The sequence below is a fragment of the Strix aluco genome, chromosome 7 (genome assembly GCF_031877795.1).
Source record: "Strix aluco isolate bStrAlu1 chromosome 7, bStrAlu1.hap1, whole genome shotgun sequence".
Lineage (NCBI taxonomy): Eukaryota > Metazoa > Chordata > Aves > Strigiformes > Strigidae > Strix > Strix aluco.
The window spans coordinates 35708542-35728673 of NC_133937.1; the positions used below are offsets into that span (position 1 = coordinate 35708542).

The following is a 20132-nucleotide window of genomic DNA, read 5'->3' on the forward strand; positions in this document are numbered from 1 at the left end:
TTATATTAATGCTAAGGCTGCTTGTGCATGCTAGTGCATGAGTGCTGACCCCTTGTCTTCAAAGTAATTCCAGAATCTGAGCCCTTTTAGGCTTGTCTTTACTGTCTTCTCAGAGAAAGGGGATTTGTTCAAGGTTTCTGTCAACAGAAATGACAAAGCAGGCTATGGAACAGGTTCACTTTTAGGACTTTTTGTAAATGACATCATTAACTGAACAAATCAGAACTTCGTTCTTATTTTTTGGTAGCAATGAGATGCACCCTGAGACCACTTTAGATATTTCAGGTGTAATGAGGTATCTTGAAAGGTGCATGAAAATAAAATATGTCAGAAAAAACAAAAAAGTTTCATAAGAGTTCACTGTGACAGTTCTGCAAAAACAACCTAATGACTAATACTCTAGCTACTTGCTTTTCAGATAATATAGGTCTATTTTTGTTCTAACATATGTCTGTCTCCAATATCTCCTTTTTGTTTCCCAAGTCCCTGCATACTTTTGTATCTTGTGATGTGCTTTTCATGTTGCTTCTGCTGAACTGTCTTTCTTTGTGAAAAGAAATGAATAAAGCTAAGCCAAAGGGAAGGTGATTGACTGTCCCACTTGGAAAAAAATAAAAATATTTTGCCTGTGATAATAAGCTCAAAATGTTGTGTGGGAACTGTACTTCTATAAAATCCTCTTTGAATTGAATTTCAGCATTAAAATTTATGCAGCCATTTGGTATCATACTTTTTCCTTCAGGAAAGATAAATATTTCAGTCTTTGAACAGTGTGAAACTGAAAACATTCACCAGTAGCCCTAGCTAAAATTGCAGTAGGCTGCTGTGCAATTCCAGTGATGAATAGTATGTGTTTGCATTTGGAAAATATACAGTAATCACTGCAAGTATAAAACATTACAGACAAAGAGATGGATCATTTTCTCTGATTGTTACGTAGGCCATTTGAATGGTTGTTTTGCAGTTTCATAGTTTGTTGCCACTTAAGTTGAGGATTTTTTCTTCAGCTCAAAAACTGCTTAGTCTAAAGAAGGACCTGTATTGTGTGCTTAGCAAAGCATCCATTAAAACTTGAGAAGCTGAAGATCCTCATGGGGTAGTTTAATTTCCAGAAAACACCCACAAAAGCAATTACAGTTTTAATGAATAATTTATTTGGGGTGCTTTAGATCAGATTCTTGTTCACAGTTTCTCACTTTATGCATTTCAACTTGGTAATTGGTTTGGTCTGTACAGATGGCTTTTTAAAGTCACCTAGATCCCCTGTCTGGAGAGAATGAGATGTCAGGATGGGGTCTGCAGTATCTCCAGATGCTGTCATCATCCTTATTTCTTCTATGAACCTTTTTTTTTCTTCAAAGAAGGTGATAAAAACAAACTGAAAGATTGAGTCTAATGTAGTTTTATTTCTTCCAGTAATGATAATGCCCAAGAGGAAGCTGATACTTCAAGTACCACTATGGGATATTTTTAAAATGTGCCTTCCAGTAGCAGTACCAGAAACCCCACCTACACAAAACAAGGTGAAAGACACTTTCTTAAGTTAGTAATTCCTAAACTCCTAGCCTGTAAAGGTCAAAACAACACTTTATTGTCTTCACACAGAAGCCTACAGCTATCCAGTTAGATCTAAAAAACTATTCAGTTGGGGTATTTTTGACTCTTCCATTTTTTTTTACCCTCTGCTGGTTCATAAGATCTGAAAGACTTGGACCTGGTACCTTTACAGAGTGCCATTATCCCCATCAAGGTTTGCCATAGTGGCAAGCTTCTGTACCCTTTGATCCAGTTGCAGGATGAGGGCTTAGGACATGAACTCCTTGGGCAGAAGGCATGCCAGGTTTTCATTCTTTTCTATGAAGTATTTTGCTCGTGCCATTGCTGTAATAGTAAATAAACAGATACTTCCTTCTGCTTCTACCTCAATAAGTGCTTGTAACAGTGTTTGCATCAGTTCTGCATGGACTTGATTATTGTGAAGCAGGAGCAGCATTTGTAGGAAGGCTGCTGGAGAGCCTTATTGATTTTTTGCCTACATAGCAGTGTTTATATTTCTCTTTCTGTTCTGTTTTGCTGAATCAGATCATCAGATGAAGATGGCTTATGATGGTGGTGGTTTACAACTTGATCATGGTTTTGTCAGTAAGAACTTTGGTGATACAAGTCCTCTTGCATCTGAGATAATTCTCCTCCTCTATCTTCAGATTATATATCTGAAAATTATACTTTATCCAAACTCACATCCTGGTGCTAACTGGATCATACTTAATGGTGTGATACACAGGAGGTCAGGTGAAAAGATCAGCTGGTCCCTTCTGGCTGCCAACTCTGTGAACTTTTGAACAGTCCTTATTCAGCAAGCAAAATAGGCAGTGTTATCTGCAGAGAAAAACCCCAGCGTGCTTTGTGAACTGGTCTGACTTAAAGTGGTGAGTTCAAGTTGATCAATCCCATGTGTAACTGCTGTTCAAAAGTCTCATTCTGAGAGTGGGAATAGGGAATTCATTTTGATGAGCAGAGAGACAAGATGCTTGCTCTCTGTGACCACGCTGGCTTGGATTGTGTGACAGAACTTGCAGTACAGTTTCGGAGTGGATTATAGCCATGTTGCAAACAAAATCAGTTAGACACCTTTGACTGGCAAGTCTACATAACCAGTAGGTCTACATTATGGAAAACGTGGAACAGCTAGAACAAGTATAAGAAGGAATGGAAACGATTTAATTTTTCACAAACTAATGTTTATTCATGACAGAGAGACAGTCTAAATACCGTTTATATTATCTGGAGAGTGCATATGCATTATTAAAGATTTTTTGTAGATAATAGTTTGAAATAAAACCATAGAAATAGAGCAAAAACGCAATACATATGAATTCCAGTTATTCCATTAAAGAAACTCAAAACATGGGTAACATGCACTGTGAATCTCAACTCCCTTCAGAATCTGGTCAGAAAGGTACAAAGCTGTGCAAATCCAGGATTTTTGCTAGTGTTTAAATAGCCCCATTGGCCCTGAACCAATTATCTGATGCTATCAGCAGATGGGGAAATGGAAGTAAACAATAAGGGGACAAATCAAACATTACTTAATGTGTTTTCCTCTCATTTCAAGTCTTTTATCCCCTTTAAGATAGCTCATAGCACTTATTCCTGTAAGACTTAAATTTTCCCTTTTCATTCCAAAATTCCCTTTGTTAATTTCTTAGGAAACCATAGCTGCCTTATTTAAAGAGAACAGTTCAATAACACCTTCCAGAAGGCAGAGGGAGGACAGTGCGGCAGCAGAAGCCTCGAGCTAGGGCACAGACCCTGTCTCTCTAGGAGCCAGGTTTCATTCTTGACTGAGCAAATCCCTTCCATTCTCTGCACTTCACCTTGCCTCCTTTGCCTTTGTATCTTTAGCTTCTAAACTTTGTAGGACAGTGTCCTCTCTCTGTGTTTGCATAGCACTTAGAATAATGGTAACCTTCACAGAATCACAGAATCGTCTAAGTTGGAAAGGACCTTGAAGATCATCTAGTCCAACCGTTAACCTAGCACTGACAGTTCCCAACTACACCATATCCCTAAGCGCTATGTCGACCCGACTCTTAAACCCCTCCAGGGATGGGGACTCCACCACCTCCCTGGACAGCCCATTCCAACGCCTAACTACCCGTTCTGTAAAGAAATGCTTCCTAATATCTAGTCTAAACCTTCCCTGGCGCAACCTTGTCTCAGCTGAGACCTTTCAGAGCTGTTGCCATGCAAATATTCCATTTTCTGTCTTTCAATACATTCACAAAATCTACAGCATTTTATCAAGCCCTGACAGAACATGTGGCTTGTCTCAGGAGAGGTTTTCCTGTGTTCAGCAACTTGTAGCATCAGGACTTCGATTTGAATTAGCTACGCCAATTGTTTAAAATACCTCATTTCTTTATACTGTGTGTTTGATTCATTCCTTTCTCCTCTTCCAACACTTAAAATCAATTAAATATTTGTGTCTGGAATTTGCATCAACATCTATCTTGAGTTAACATTGTTTTAAACTAAATCAGACTAATTTTCTTATTTTCGTTTGTGTCAGTGTCTCCAAAGAGGGCTGACTGGTTTTTTATGTTGCTCTTGCCCTCTTTGTATAGAGTATTAATTTCTTATGATCTGGGAAGAAACCAACTTAGCAGAAGTATTGGTGTAGATGAAGACCATTGCTTTGCTGATTCTTTGAAATCTGTGTTTTATACAGAATAATAATTTTTATTATAACATTAAGCAGTATGTAATATGTTAGAGCATGTGGTGTGTGTGCGTGTGTTTGCATTTTCTTTGTGATACAGTGAGGTATTGACTCTAGCTGGTGCAGAAAAAAATGCTCAAATATATTTTACTGATGACCAATTCTTCAGTGTAAATATCACTTATAGGTCTAGGATTCATGAAGAGTGAATTGATTTTTTTTTTGATGTTATTGACTGACAACATCTTCAAAATACAGCCATCAAGCAAAGTTGCCTACATGGAGTGCACAGCAATTGAGTTGCCTTGGAATAAATAGTTACATTTATAGTGGATACTCCCGCATTGCAGAACGTTTTGCTGTTAATTCCATGTTCTTTGTGCTGACTCTACACACACTGGGACTGTTGGGTCAAGCAGATTTTTCTGGATGTGCATGCTCCAGGGTAATGGAAGTCAGTCTTACAATATTGCAATGTAAAAGTGCTCTGCAGAATATTAATTTCATAGCTACAAGCTAGACCATAGTTATATTACTTTTCCATCTTACATTAGGCATAAGTTCCCCTGGAGGAGTGTTTGTGAGTCTCTTTTCTTCCTGACCTTAAGTTTAGAGGAACACATCAACCATTTAAGGCAAAAATCTGCCTTTGTTTATAGTGCAAGTCTAGATCCTGCTGAACTTCCATATTCATTCATGAGCACCTCCTTCTGGAAATGTGCCAGATCCTGAAAGAAAAACAAATTCTGGGGAAGTACTTTTTAAAAAATATCACAAAGTTTGCTCTAAAGCCCATTTAGCTAAATCTGCTACTGCTGTTCACCACACTGGCAATTGCTAGTAAAATTGCCTGGTCAGTGCTAGTAATCCTGAATATGAGTCTGTGAGAAGTGAACGTCTGCTCTGTAGTTTGAGCAATATTTCTGTAAGCCCTCTAAATTGCTAGGCATTGTAGATTGCATGAAAATGGAGCCACAAAGCACTTGATGCTTCTGCCTGGGAATACTGTCTTCAGATTTCAGTTCATCTTCTTCTAAGGATCTAAAAAATAATAAACTGAGGTGGAAAATGGAAATATGAAAATAAAACTAATTTTTGAGAGGAAGTATTTGAAAGTATTCTTTCTATAATTGCACTTGATAATGAATATTCAAGACAGGTTTAGTTTTGTTCACTCCATTTACTCAGCTGGAAGAAGAAATGATGCAGACGAGTCCTGTCCTTGAAGTCTCAGGTAAGTTTAGACATGTTTCTAGTTCCAAAGGTCTGCAAAATGGACCCTATGTCTGCTCACACAGATGTGAATGTGTGTTTTAACCATCAGAAAAAGACCCTATAATGAGCTGCAGGTCTTTCAAGTTGCACCAGGGCAGGGTTAGACTGGCTATTAGGAAGCATTTCTTTGCAGAAGGGGTTGTTGGGCGTTGGAATGGGCTGCCCAGGGCAGGGGGGGAGTCCCCATCCCTGGAGGGGTTGAAGAGTCGGGGTGACCCAGTGCTGAGGGATCTGGTGGAGTTGGGAATGGTCAGTGTGAGGTTAATGGTTGGACTGGAGGAGCTTCAAGGGCTTTTCCAACCGAGATGATTCTGTGATTCTTTGATACAAAAGACAATACCACAAGCAACAGGAAGAGCATGGAAGAGAACAGTGTTGTCCTTTGTCATATTCCAGTGGCTAATCTAGCAAACAGGAGAGGCACAAGAGAAAGTCTACACTGGAAAGAAGAAATGTTTATTTGTTGTTTCAAGTGTGTCAGTCTACACTGGCTACTAAGAGTTGGAGAGGATGTTTGAAAATGGAGGAGGGGTATTCCACTTTGCTGAGATATGTTGTCTCAGGATCATAGATTTATTTTTTCCATGGTGGCTATAGCCTAGTGCTCTGACTATGCATCTCATAGCCTGTTTCTGTGTAAAACATGCTCCTTTTAGGAAAATACATTCATTTCAATAATACTATGATGTAGAAATGTCAGAAGAAATTATTTCTTCTTGTCTGGTAGGTAGTCTGAAAGGCAAAGCAAGTTTATATGATTTTCAAAGGTCTGTACACAAGAAGGTAACCTGGTCTGCAAGAAATGTTTTATTTATTCAGGATTGTTTGTTATATTTTCGAGTTTGCCTCCCACTGTCTTCTGACAAGTACGGAACCAGCACTTGTTGAAGAAGCTTCTAGGAAACAATATATTTGGTGTAGTGGTTTGATGACTAATCAGCATTCTGTCTTGCTCCAACACAGCCGGTCTAAAGAAGTGATTTATTTGTGTGTTCAAAGATGAAATGCAAATCTTCAGTAATTGCATTCAAACAGCTGTGTAGTATAAACTTATGAAACCACTCCATTGTACTGTCAACTAAAATTGACCATCCCATAGATTTATCAGCAGAATACAAAGTAATTATCGTATCTAGTGTTTGGGAACATGAGAAGAAGGGCATTTGAAAAGCCCTAGCAGGAGATTAGAAAAAAGATGCATATCTGATCCCACACTGATGGTGATTTTACCATTAAATTCACTGGTGGCAGAATCAGAAAAGAATTATATATTATAAATGTGACCTATTACCTCTTATAGAGGTGCCTAGATATCATAAAGATAAAAAGTATAAAGGTAGTCAGAAAAAAGATTTTTAAATGCTTGCATAAATATTTATAATTTTGCTATCTGTGGTTTATGTGCTTATGTTCTATTTTGATCTTTGCAGTCAGGAACAAAATTGAGTGTGACATTTGTGGAGAAAGTAGAAGTGTTTCACGGAGCTACCTGTTCAGATGCAGCACTAATTTTTCTACAGGAAAAAAAAAAGTTCAAATGTTTTTTAGAAAAAATAAAAATGCATATTTAAAAAAAAAAATAAATTCTATCCAGTATCTGGAAGGTGAACAGCCACAAGAGGAAAGAAGTTCAGTATGGAAACTTGGTGCCTGAGTTCTGTTGTCACTGCCAGTTGTGCATGTTCTATAGAAACATGTTAATGGAACCTAAAAATCTCATTTAAATGTAATTCAAATGACTGAATCCCTTTCTGCTTTGAACCTTAACTTTTTAGAAGAGGTCTAAAATCAGGAAAGACATCTGAAGATTAAGCATGAAAGAGCTTTTGTGACTTGAGTTAACAATTTGCCTATATGTTTAATTTAATGTGCAAATAAAATCAGGGATTCTTTCCATAGCTGATGTCTCCCCCGACGAAAAAGGTAAATTGCTAAAGGAAAAAAAAAAAAATCAATTGTTATTGGATAGATGAATGTCTAGAGCTACCACAATATTTGCAGACATGTCAGATTATGTGAAGGCTGAGTATCTATGAGAAGGAAGTCGATATGCTTTGCGGTGTTCACTTGCCTGATTGCTTGCATTGCTACCTAGATAACACCACTGCTGTGGAGAACATATGTATGTCATGGATCTTGTGGGAGACTACCTTTTCCCATTAACCCCTGAAGAATTGTGGGGTTTTTTTAAAGTTTGTAAGATCATGATTGCTTTATTAAAAAAAAAAACAAACCAAAAAAAACCCCAAGATAACTGTCTACCTAGGCAATTTGCTACATTCCTTTAAAAAACTAAGTTATAACAGCATCATTTATATAGTTACATAAGAATCACCATTCAAATTATGAAACTACCTCAGTTTTTTGCAGATGGATCTTCTCAACTTACTTCAGCTCCTAGTATCACCCTAGAAAGTGCAAGACTCCTCTGCAGTAGAAGAATCCTGCTGTCAGATCTTAAGGGGTAGTATCATACAGCGTTAATGACAAAATACTGTAATTATGTGGGTTTTTTTATCAGTTGCATTTTCAGGCCTTGGCTTTACCACCTTCTACTTGGCTGGAAAGTTACACTGCTTCACGGAAAATGGCCGGGGCAAGAGCTGGCGACTTTGTGCAGCAATTCTCCCACTCTACTGTGCCATGATGATTGCCCTGTCGCGTATGTGTGATTACAAACATCACTGGCAAGGTGAGCCATGGAGATACCTTTTATCTACTTTTTTTTTAAATTAGCCTTGTATTTCTTTGATTTTATTTTTTTCATTAAATCGCATGAGTTAAAATGCAATTGTATGCTATAGATTTTCCCTGTTCCTGGATTGATGCTGAGGGTTTCAATGTCTGAAAATACTGCAGTGGCCTGTTACTCTTCTATATTTTTATATACACTATTTCATCATATTTCATCATATTTATGTATAAATCTGCGTCAGTGGGTTTTTTACATCATCATTTTTCACAAATGTACATCAGTGCCATAGCTGTCTTCGATGGAACCAGCTGTAAGCTGGACCTGTTGGGTATGTGAGTGACTGTTAATATGTGGCTCCATGTGCGTTATGCCAGACTGAAGTATCTGTGTGTAGCCAGGAGCCTGCTCCAGCGTGGGCTTCCCACAGGGTCACAGCCTCCTTCGGGCATGTCCCCCTGCTCCTGTGTAGGGTCCCCCACGGGCTACAGGTGGATTCCGCTCCCCCGGTGACCTCCCTGGGTGCAGGGCACAGCTGCCTCACCATGGGCTGCACCACGGGCTGCTGGGGAATCTCTGCTCCCGTCCTTCCTTTCTCACTGACCTGGGTGTCTGCAGAGCTGTTGCTCTCACATTCTCACTCCTCTCTTCGTCTGTTGCTGTGCAGTTGTTTTTTTTCCCCCTTCTTAAATGCGTTATCCCAGAGGCGCTACTGCTGTCGCCGATGGGCTCGGCCTTGGCCAGCGGTGGGTCTGTCTTGGAGCCGGCTGGCATTGGATTCATTGGACATGGGGGAAGCTCTAGCAGCTTCTCACAGAAGCCACCCCTGTAGCTCCCCACTACCAGAACTTTGTCACGCAAACCCAATACAAAGACATATCATTCTGTTGGTTCTTCTACATAGTTTCAATTAAACTAAGCATATCTCTGTCCTGCTGAGCACTTTCTTATCTCATACAGCAGTCAGCATACCAGAGCAAGGCTCATCCATGCTTTTTCTTGCTCCATTTTTTGTGTTCATGCAGCCTCCTGTTCTCCCATGGCTGCTTAATCACTAACCATTAGTCTTGACATGTTCTTTAAGGAGTCGCCTGGTTTCCTGCAGACACCTTGTCTTGTTACAGGGCTCATTACTCTTTGCTCACCGACACTTGGAGTCGGAGAGAGCCTCCAGCACAAAGCTGCTGAACGCGAGGTGCGTGCCTCGCCAGGCTGGCGGGCGGGACAGACGGCAGTTACGAATCTCATGCTCAACGTGTGACACTTGGCTGGTTTGAACTCTCTGTTAAAGAGGGAGAGAGAGAGAGGAGTGTGAATGAATGAGTGTACAGGTTTACTGTCAAGTTTTGAACGCATGTTTACAGTGTGTACTATCTCTTGCCAAGAGTATGAATTATTTATGTACTGAAACATGTGCTGTGAGGCAGATTATTATGGTGTATTTTATATATGATAGAAGAAAACTACACCCAAGGGGTTATGACTGTGTTCATTACAGCTGCTCATATTTTTGTCTGAAGTTTATGGGGATAGAGCTGAAAACTCAGCTCTTCCCAAGCTAAGAACAGTGCTGGCAGACATTATCCTGCAGGTGACATATGCTTTTACCTGAAAGAACTGCATTCTCAAGGGAGAGACTAGTTGACTCTAATATACAGCACAGAAGCTCAGATGTCATCTTTTATTCTCAGCAGAGTCAACTAATTGTGCTAAATTATTTATGGTGGCTTTGTGATAGAGTCTTAACTATGCTGTGGGGAATGAACAAGGACCATCAATATAATGTCCAAAACTTAGCATACTGTAGGTGAAAGATGGAGTGGAGTATCCTTATGTTAAAAAGCCACTGAGTGGGCTCAGAACGTTAATATTATGAGGACTTTATGAGCTCCCTTCAGTTTGGCTGGAGAATGTAGTATTCAAGATATTAGTGTTGGTATTGGTGAATATTCAGATATTTCCTTATGAATCTTGAATGTATGGACTGCTTTTAAGTCCCTAGATCTCTTTTCAGGCTTATAACTCTGAAAATGTTAATTTACTCATTAAATAAGAGGAGATGTTGTACGAAAAACAGTAGAGATAAATACTGAGACTGAAAGAATATTCTTTTTCCTTTATGGGCAAAGGAGAGAAAAAAAAAAAAAAAAGGAAGTGTGGCTACCATGAGCTCAAACAAAACACAGAATTGTTGTCTTCAAAACCAGGAGTCAAAATAGCTGCCTCTGTGTTTGCTTATTACCCCCCAGTCAAGGTCAATAAACTAGAAATCTTTGGCATAATTCATGTGGTGAACTTGTATTACTGTGGTGCCCAAACTCAGGCCCAGAATTGCATAATTTGTGTGTAATGGGTTTTGAAATAAATTATCTAGGCAAGTTTTCAGCAAGTCTTGAAATACCAAGGAACTTACAGAGGACTGGCAGAAACCTGGTGTTTCTCCATAAATAAAAATAATAATCATAGGCTTGACCTCATTGTTAAGCAAAATAAAAAAGCAGCTGGAACAGTATTCAGTCGATCACAGCTAAAGGAGGGTAATCTGAGAATTGCAACCAACACAGGTTTATGGAAAATGAGTCTTGTCACAATAACTACACTTTTTACAAGTTGATTGATGCTGTAATAGTATACTATAGTGAAAATTCTTGCCCTTGGTACCTTTTGTACCATGACAGTTTGATAGACAGTCTGAACGGTACAAAATCAGTCAGCTTCCTGTATGGGTAGGATAAGCTTTGGTCTGTTTGCAAATACTGTGTATACACAATTACCTGTTAAAATCTTACTTGAGTCTCTATCATCTTTGTGATAGATTTGTTATGTCCTTTTGCATGTCAGAAGAGAACATAGGATTAGAAGGGATCTCCTAGGTCATTCAGTCTAGTCCTCTTCCTCAGCAGACAACTGTGACTTACAATCACATTTCTTAAATTTATCCGTCTCAGTATTAAATTTTTCACGTATTCTTGCCCTAACTATTCTTGTTAAAAGGCCTTTCAGAATCTCACTCCTCCGATGATTACAAGCCATTTATTACCCACTGAAAGGTGAACCACATGCCCTTTGTTTTAATATATACTAGACTGACAAACTAGGGCATTTAATCTGTATTTAAGTATTTTAGAGAAAAATCATTTGTATTGATTTACCCTTCTTTGTCATTAAACTCAATGATTCGCCATTTTTATTACACTGTGGTTTCTTTGTAGCCGAAGTAAAATACAGAAACATAGGTATGCACAGATGGTAGGGTGCTTAGTAAGTCATGTTAAAATAAAACACGGTGTCAGGTCATATTCTAGCCAGTGCCTGTTGCCTCACTTCCGTTAATGTTTGTGTTCAGATCTGAGGCTTTCAGTCAGTGTGTATTTTCAGTGAAATTTTGCTCTGATTGCTTGAAAATGAAACACAAGATCAGGGGTGTGTATTAGTAAGAGTCAGGGAGAACCTGACAACAGAATGAATCATCTTGCCCTTCAGGTGCTCTGCGGTTCCCACGGAAAACTTAAAATTGCCCATGTGTTAGAGCTGCAAATATCTCATACAATGACCTTATTTTATCTTATCTTATTTTATTTTCTGGTAGCAGTACAAGATAGTAAAGAGCATCAAAGAAAGATATTCAAAAGGTGTTAAATCAGCTAACAGGCGTGCTTAGTCTTTGACCTTTCAGGTGCTTTTAGGAAGAATTCACCCAGCTTGAAATTGTTCTTGACGGCTGTCTTTCTCAGGGGCCTTTCAGGAGCTGCAAGTGAAATGAATTGTTCTAACTACAGTGGCCCACTTCCTGAAGGAAGATAATTTTCCATCTTATATCCTACCTTTTCCCTGTCTGCATTGGAAGATGCCTTCCAGAATACAAACCAGTCAAGAGTAGATCTGGCACTTTAGCTGCCCTCTTTCCTGCAGGTACTTGGGCAGAGACAAGGAGCAGACTGTAGGCAGTTCCATAGTTTGAGGTGTACCTGTCAGCATAAGACCTCTGCATGTTGTAAACAGCATAGTTCAGCTGTGTTGTTCATAAATAGAAAACCCGGTGGTGGTCATTGTAAATCATGGCAAACTGGAAGAAGATATGTGCGTTGCTTATCCACAAATGTTCATCAATGGTGAGCTGGAACATCATAAATGTTTAATGCCCCATGGACACCATTCTATTCCCCCTGTTCGTCTCTTGAAACACATAGCACACAATCTACGTTTTGGGTATTCAAAATGTTGGTGATGTCCCTGACAAAATACTGATTTTATGTGTCCTGTGTGATTGTGGTATTCAGCTCCAAAATCTTTCTGAAAATTTGAAACCATGTTTTCTGGGTTAAACACTTCCAGGTTAACCAAATGTCTTTTATTTACAGCTGTCACTACTGGCTGACCTTTCCATGGTAACGTGCTTCTGGTTTTGTTGCTTTTCTTATCTAGATGCTTTCGTTGGAGGGATCATTGGCCTCATTTTTGCTTATATTTGCTACAGACAACACTACCCTCCTTTGGGTAATACAGCTTGTCATAAATCTTACGTCAGCCTGCTAGATCAGAACTCTGTGAAGAAAGAAGAGAGACCTACAGCAGATAATGCTACTGGCCTGCCTCTAGAAGGAATAACTGAAGGTCCTGTATGACTTTAAGAAATGTGCAGAATGAACTTTTAGCCTTCTCACATTTCCTCCAAACTGGTCTCTTAACACGGTGTTTCTTACTGTATGTGTTTTTTCTTTTGTTTCTTTCCTTTTTATAAAGAGAAATACTTTATTTTTAATGCCATAATATCATCATACTTAAATTTTCAGTTCATATTGACTTGCTGAATTATCTGTTTTCAGTCTACTACTGCAAACAGATAGACTACTTGAGGGAGGGAAAAGAACGTTAATAAGAACAATCCCATGTGGAGAATGGTTAAAATCAATTTTAAGAAGACATGGTTGAGGATATAGTAGATCTGGAAACAGGTTTTCTGAAGTACTGAGTATCTCCTAGAAAGTTCTGGTCGTCTTCAGCACTCATTGACTTTGATGGGTGGTGAGTACACACAGCACTTTTCATCAGATGTTCAGCATCTATTGTGGCCAGCCATTTCTTTATGTAATTTGATGTTAGGACATCATCCTTATGTTTATCTTGTTGCCTTCTAACATTAAAAAGATCTCTACATGCTGGTAGAACATTGTATTAATTGTCAAGTTTTGACAAGGTCATTCTGAGCTACTAATGATCAAGCAGATGAAAGGTATGAAAGGGTTAAGGGTTTGTAAGAGCCAAGCCTCGTGCATTAGTGGTTCCACAGGATGATTCTGACATTCAATAAATTCCACACTGTTAAAATTATCATCTTACAATAATATATATTTTCATAGGATGGATTAGAAACTTGGTATTACATCATCAGCAGTTTTTTGAGAGCTCTTGCAGTAATTACCATCAAAACAAAATGAAAGAAAAGAACACCCGTGACATTCAAGAAGCTGAAGTCTTTAAAACAAATTTTTAAAAACATCCTAAAACTCTGAGGATAAAGAAACACAATGTTTTCTGTGAATCTCGGTGTGCCATGTTCATTCTTGTGTAGTGACTCACTGCAGCACTGGTGATCTAAAGAAATGCAAAGATTTTCATTTGTGACTTTGGGCGCACAACCATGAATGCTTGTGGTGGTCTCCAGCACTGTAACATATCCAGAGGAATGCTGGAGGCAGTTTTCCACTAGACCCATTCTACATTTTCAGCTCATCATGTTCTTGAGCATGGTGTTTGCGCAGGTTGGCTTGGTACCTGAATTGAAACTCATCTGAATCAAAACACTGTTGGTATGGAGAAGATTACTAAGTGTATTACTTTAGTTAATTTATTACTGGTAGGATCCTGTTTTGTTATGTATGCACTATGCAGTATACATCACATTCCTGTGAAATGATGTACCTTTGGATGGCAGAATGTCAGATTCCAGAATTTTTTTTTCTTAGATATCCTGTGAAAATGCAGGCAAATGTTCCAGACCACACCTTGGCAGTTGAACATTTCTTAGCCGGAGCTGCTGGTTAAAGCGATCAAGACAACGTTGATCAACGACCATTATTACGGTGCTTTAGACTGGAGGAGACTGCTGCCATAATTATAATTTATGTGTTCCTGTTGGAATATGTATTGGCCTTGTAGGCATTTTGTGATTCAAACAGCTCAGTGTCTTTATGTAAGGCTTGTCATTTACTTTTCTCAACGGTAAGCTTTGTAGATTTTTTGAGAAGAGCTACTTCCTGATTGGCAACACTTGAATTTTTTTAGAAAGCAAGTAAATTAGAATCCCTTTAAAAAGAAATGTAATAATTGTGTACAAGTGGATGCAACCTTACTATGTATAAATTGATACGATATTTGGAAATAACTATAAATAGGAAATGACATTAAGGAACAGAATGTAATAGGCATGAACCTGGGACGGTTCTGCAGAAATTGGGCCTGATCTCCTTGTAAAACTGATATCAGTTTGACTGCATCAGTTAAAGGTAGGATTTTTTTACTGACAGTTACAGTATTCTGAGCCCTAGGATAGAGACAGTTACCCAAATATAACTGTGGTTTTGCTGGTGTATATATGCTAGTTCACAAAAATAGCATCAGCAAAGCACAATTTTTCTGGCATTGCATTTGCACTCAATTTGACAGAACACTCCTCTAGTGTAATTGAGGTCTTATTCTAGAAATCCACACAGTTAAGTGGAGGTTTAATCTTTCTATAAAGTTTTTAAACCATCCTACAGAATTCTGTAAGAGGGATATCATTTTCTATTACTTCACACAGGAGGATTAATGAAAGCCCTAGAGTAAGAGTATCATGTCTTTACATTGTGTAGGGCTTAGCCATTAGCTTTTTCTTTCAGCAGGAACCCTAGTCTTCCAGATTATATGCAAATGTTAAAAAAAATCATAAATCAAAATTAGAAGTTTAATACTGATGCATAGAGCATTTTGCATGTTTTTATATAGACCTGGCTTAGTCTCAAAAATGAGTGGGGCCTCCTAACTGTGCTGTACACATTCCCAGTATTTTAATGGCTTTTGATACAAACAAGCTATCTTCTTTGGGATGGGGAAAGCTTATACAGTCCTTAAATGAGCAGTGGCTGTAAAAGATTGGAATATGAAGTGTAATGCAGCAGAAATACTTTCATTGCAAGAGCAATTGGTGAACTTTGAAAAGCAGTAAAGAATAACAGATTTTAATGGGAATACTTAAATCGAAAGTCATAAAATAGACAATGTAAAAGCTTTGATTAAAATGTAATTAAAATTATGAAAGACTTAATGAAATGAAACTTGTGGAGGGATCTGTAGGCGCTGTAATTACCAATGCAAAGTCAGTGTAGGGAAGGCATTTTTGTGGATCAATGTATTTTAATCTCATGCTTTCTCAGTGTGAAGGAAATGTAACGTTGTAACGCACCAATAAAACAACACATGAATGTGGGTTTGTACATCTGTGTGTCATCATTTTTTTGAGAAGAATAAAAGTTACCAAGTTAGTTTCATTAATATACTACGTGGAGTGTTACAAAAAGCAAGCCCTAATGTGACTGCATTATTGAAAAACAACAGCAGTTCCGAAAGTCATTCCTGATACCACTAAAATGGAACAGCCTTCCTCCTTTAACCAAAATATGCTATCCAACTTTCATCCAGGAAAATGTACAGTGTAAGTCTGCAAGGTTTTGAAACATTTAACCAGATCAACTTCAACAGGTCCCTTTCATCTGCCGAGTTCCGTATCTCAAATAGTACTAGTGCTGTATTTAATACAAATGTGGTTAGACTTGGAAAGGATAATGAAATCTAATCAAACACAGCAGAAATATCCTGAAACCAAGAAAAGCACAAGATTGTGAACCAGTCAGCAAAATGTCCCCACAGTGAATGCAGATCTCAGGCAGTGTGTTAGGAATAGAGCTGGAGCGTTTATGCTGATTCATTCTCATTTTGTTGTGTGCAATTTAGTCTCATTTGGGCCTCTATTCTTTCTATTTAATGTGAAAAGAGAACCTCATTTTCCTTCTTTCTTTCCATGGCAAAAAAATACTGTGCTATGGATTGAGAGAAGGGAAAAAAAGCGCCTTATTTTTGTTTTATGGTACTAAAATTCCATTGACTTCAGTGGAACTGCTCTGGATCACTAAGCACATCACATCCAGAAGGTGGAATAAAGGCTTCACACAGTTTTTGCTCACACTCTTACATTTTTAGGAGGATAATTAGCAAAATATTGCAACTAATTTGTCTGCAATTTTGATTTCTTGAGATAACATATATCTCTCCCAAGTTAGAAGACTGTTGGGTTGCTCTGACCTAACAAGGGGGAAAAGTCTTGAAGACAGCAGCATCAGGATGATAGGAGTGAAAAGGTTAGAAACAGGTTTCTGTTGGTGTTCAGAATGTGTTTAGAATTGCCACAAGCAATAGGTAACAATGATTATAAAATTTCTGTATTACCTGCTCACCAGTGTTACTGCTTACAGCAGTGCTGTGCCAGCTGGGACAAATACAATACGAGTCCTGTATTGAAGAGTTACACAATGTTTATATTAATTCACAGAAAGAAAACAGAAATTCTGCTCTTCATTACACCACTGTAAACACTGCTGTATTGCATGGGGTTACTTCACAATAATACTCATCTAAGCAAAATTTGAGATTTGGTCTTTTGTCACTGTAGGCTGGATCTTGCTTCCAGTAAGCTTTCATCAACTTAAATGTGAAAAGGAGAGCCTGTCGTTCCTTTCTGGACGTAGGTGTTATATTGCAGTAGTCATCCTGTTGTGGACGTGCTCTAAACACAGGAAAGTTTCAGAGCTTGTGTGCCTAAACATTTGTCTGGGGAAGGACAGTCTAAAGATTCACAGTTACCATTTCAACAGGGCAGGAAAACCTTCAGGCTCCATCTATAACTGAGAGGTTTAAAAGCTGCATGAACATCTGTCTAATGGAGAATTTATTTTTTGAGAGAAAATGCTGAATACTTGTTATTTTTTTTCCCCAGAACTCCCATTGATCAAAGAGTCTAAGCATCCTCTCCAGATGTTCCAGTGGTTTTCTCTACTTTTTTTCTCAATTCTCTTAGAAAGGCAATCATCCATACAAGCAGCTCCCTTTATTAAGAACACTTAGAAAAATTCAGAACAGTATAAATGAAATAAAATTAAGCATAGAAATCAAAATTTAAAAACCGCTAAATTCAGTTTTATCCAGAGAAAGCAGAAGAATATCATATTGATCAATTGTTATTTGTAACTATGCATTCAGTAGGATTGGTAATCTTTACGTAATGCTGTAAAATACAATTCAAGGCCGTGCTAATATGCCTTAAGTCCAAAAAGAACAGAATTCTATACATTAACAACAGGATAGCTAGTAGATTAGACACAATGTAAAAATCGATAAGAAAATAGTTCCAAATTAGTTAATTTAATTGACTATTTTAAATACAAAATTAAAGCACCTACAAGGGTTTTATTCCCACACTTTAAAGTGTATCTTAAAATTGCTAAGCACAACCGTATTGTTGAACAGTTAAGATTAACACCCACAAGCATAACCTGTAGGCATATTTTCCATATTACTCTTTGCCATCTTTACAAGGTATATAATCTCATCTGCTATCTTAGGGTACACTCCATACTCATCTGGTTAGTAGAATTTCCACATTGCTCTCCTAAGAGGCTAAAACTATATTAGAAGTTTCCGGTAGGATGCACCCAGTTTCATACAGTTTTTTATATATAGAACTGTTCTACAGGCGCACAAATCATTCCCTGCTCAGGAACACGCCCTGAACAGAGACAAAACATTTATCATTTTTCCATTAAGTTAAAACTTACTCAACATGTATAAAGTTAGAATGACAAGACTGGGCAGAGAGATCCTGATACACTGAATTGAGCTGGGATTCCTTTTACAGATACTTGGCACATTGGCCGAGTGCTACAGGGGTTTTGTTTAGAGTTGCAGAGAGCCAAGAACTCCACATTCAGACCATTCAGGCTGGATTTGGATCTTGTGTGAACCCAGATAACTGTACTAAAAACATCTGAGCTGCAGTAGATGTATGCTGAAATTACAGAAGATCTGCCTGTTATTATTTTGCTGCCAGCTCTGAGAAAACTTTCTAAAGGGAAAACCAAGAGGCATTTGGGGGTAGCCCACATTATGCAATCCATGCAGCAAGGTATGAACGGGGCATGAAATAGAAAATCTTTGCGCAGTGCTTTGACTTGATAAAAACAACACAGCGATGCATTCGACCAGTTAATGAGTATTGCAGAATGTCAAGCATGAAACGCAATTCAACCGGCTCTGTAAACCTTAAACCTTTGGGCTGAGATTCTCTGTTAGTTCACCAAAAAAGCTCTTAATTTCACTGGCAGCTTTACAGCCGTCATCTGTGATTTTGTTGACCTATTGGAATTTAGCACTTGATATGAAAACTCAATTCACATGGTCTGAAAGAAGTTTATTTCCAGGAGTACACAGGGCTGGGCACAAGGAGGCTCTGTTTTTTATTCCAATGTTTATATATGGTTTGCTTTTATTTGGCTGCTTGTCCACAGGTATAACTGTGCTTTTTTAATTATGCCTCCCATGTCCTCTGAGCTCCTTCAGGTCCCTTCTTGCTCTTTTCATCTCCAGAGCAGCTACTCCACTGATGAAGGGAAGGGGAAGAGAAATGTTTGCTGACATCTACACATACCTTCTCCTGGATGGTGTCAGTCTCCCTCCTCTCTCTCTTCCACCTTCTCTACATTAATTTGAGGATTTTAAAGTGGTCTTCTCTGTTGTTTTGCTGTATATTCTCTTGTTCATGTTTGAAAACTGCCTTTTTCTGAAGTCACAGCTTTAGTCAGCTTGATATACACAACAGACACACCTTTGGGGCACTGATTTAATTCACAGACCGGAATGGTTTGACTTAACATTTGCAACTCTGTTATTTCCACGCTCGGGGAAAGCAGCCAGCAGTTACTTTGGGCTAAGCTGTTTGGGCTAGCTTTCACTCTTTAATGTCAGTGAAATAAATAAACTGACACTAAGGGATCTGCACATGTAGATCGATACCAGAGAGACCGCTCACAAGCACTGCAACTTGAGTCTGCCCTGCGCTTCCCTGCCCCTCCTGGGTTCAGCAATGCAGTGCTGTTCTCCAGGCACCCAGCATGCAGAATAGAAACATCTGCCCAAGCTGCATGAAACCTCCTCCAGACCTGCTCTGTGAGTAGGAAAACAAAGTCTCTCTCTTTCTCACCAGCCCCTGCTGTGACTGCCCTAAGCAAGCCTGTATGAGGAAATGCTATTTAGATTTGCACATTGGAAAATCTCAGGAATGGAACAATCTGGAATACCTGCACTTCATATGAATAACAAATGGAGAAATTGAGACCTCTGAGTGGCAGCAGTAGTCATACTGGGGCGAAACAAAAATTAATAACAGGAAGCCACTAAAAAAAAAGCTTAGAATATTAAGAATTAAATATAGAAGTATAATAACCCCTCCAAGCTTAATCCCTTACATAGACACTTATCCCAGAGAGGGAGCTTTTGTTTTTTTTGGTTAACAGAAGCATCAATATCTATAAGCTTCCAAGTATAATTAATGCACTTACATAATGTAAACAACATTTACCCACAACACTGAAAGCAACTCTTAAGGGACTAGATACCGTTACAGAATTACCCAACAGAACCAAAACAAGCTCCAACAGGAGGAATCACGTTGCCATCGCCTGACACACAAAACCTCGTGTTCTTAAGCCACAGGGCACTTTTAAGAAAATGACTTTTACATTTCTCAGTATTGCAGTGAGAAAAGGTAATAAGTAATCCACAGCTGGAGCAGAAGCAGAGTTCTGTTCTTCACATTTTTGACATTATAAGTTGAGCAAATGCACATCTCAGCTG

The 20132-nt window shown here is 38.5% G+C and overlaps 1 protein-coding gene across 5 annotated transcripts in view; it reads left to right on the plus strand.

Moving 5' to 3' along the window:
- The window catches only part of PLPP4 (phospholipid phosphatase 4), a 63989-nt gene extending 48325 nt beyond the window's left edge, over positions 1–15664 (plus strand). For all 5 annotated transcript variants that reach the window (XM_074831415.1, XM_074831420.1, XM_074831419.1 and 2 more), the window contains 2 exons: positions 8019–8189; positions 12615–15664. In XM_074831415.1, coding sequence (XP_074687516.1) covers positions 8019–8189; positions 12615–12814 — 371 coding nt within the window. In that variant the 3' untranslated portion in view covers positions 12815–15664. The remainder of the gene's footprint in view (positions 1–8018; positions 8190–12614) is intronic.
- The last annotated feature ends 4468 nt before the right edge of the window (positions 15665–20132 follow it).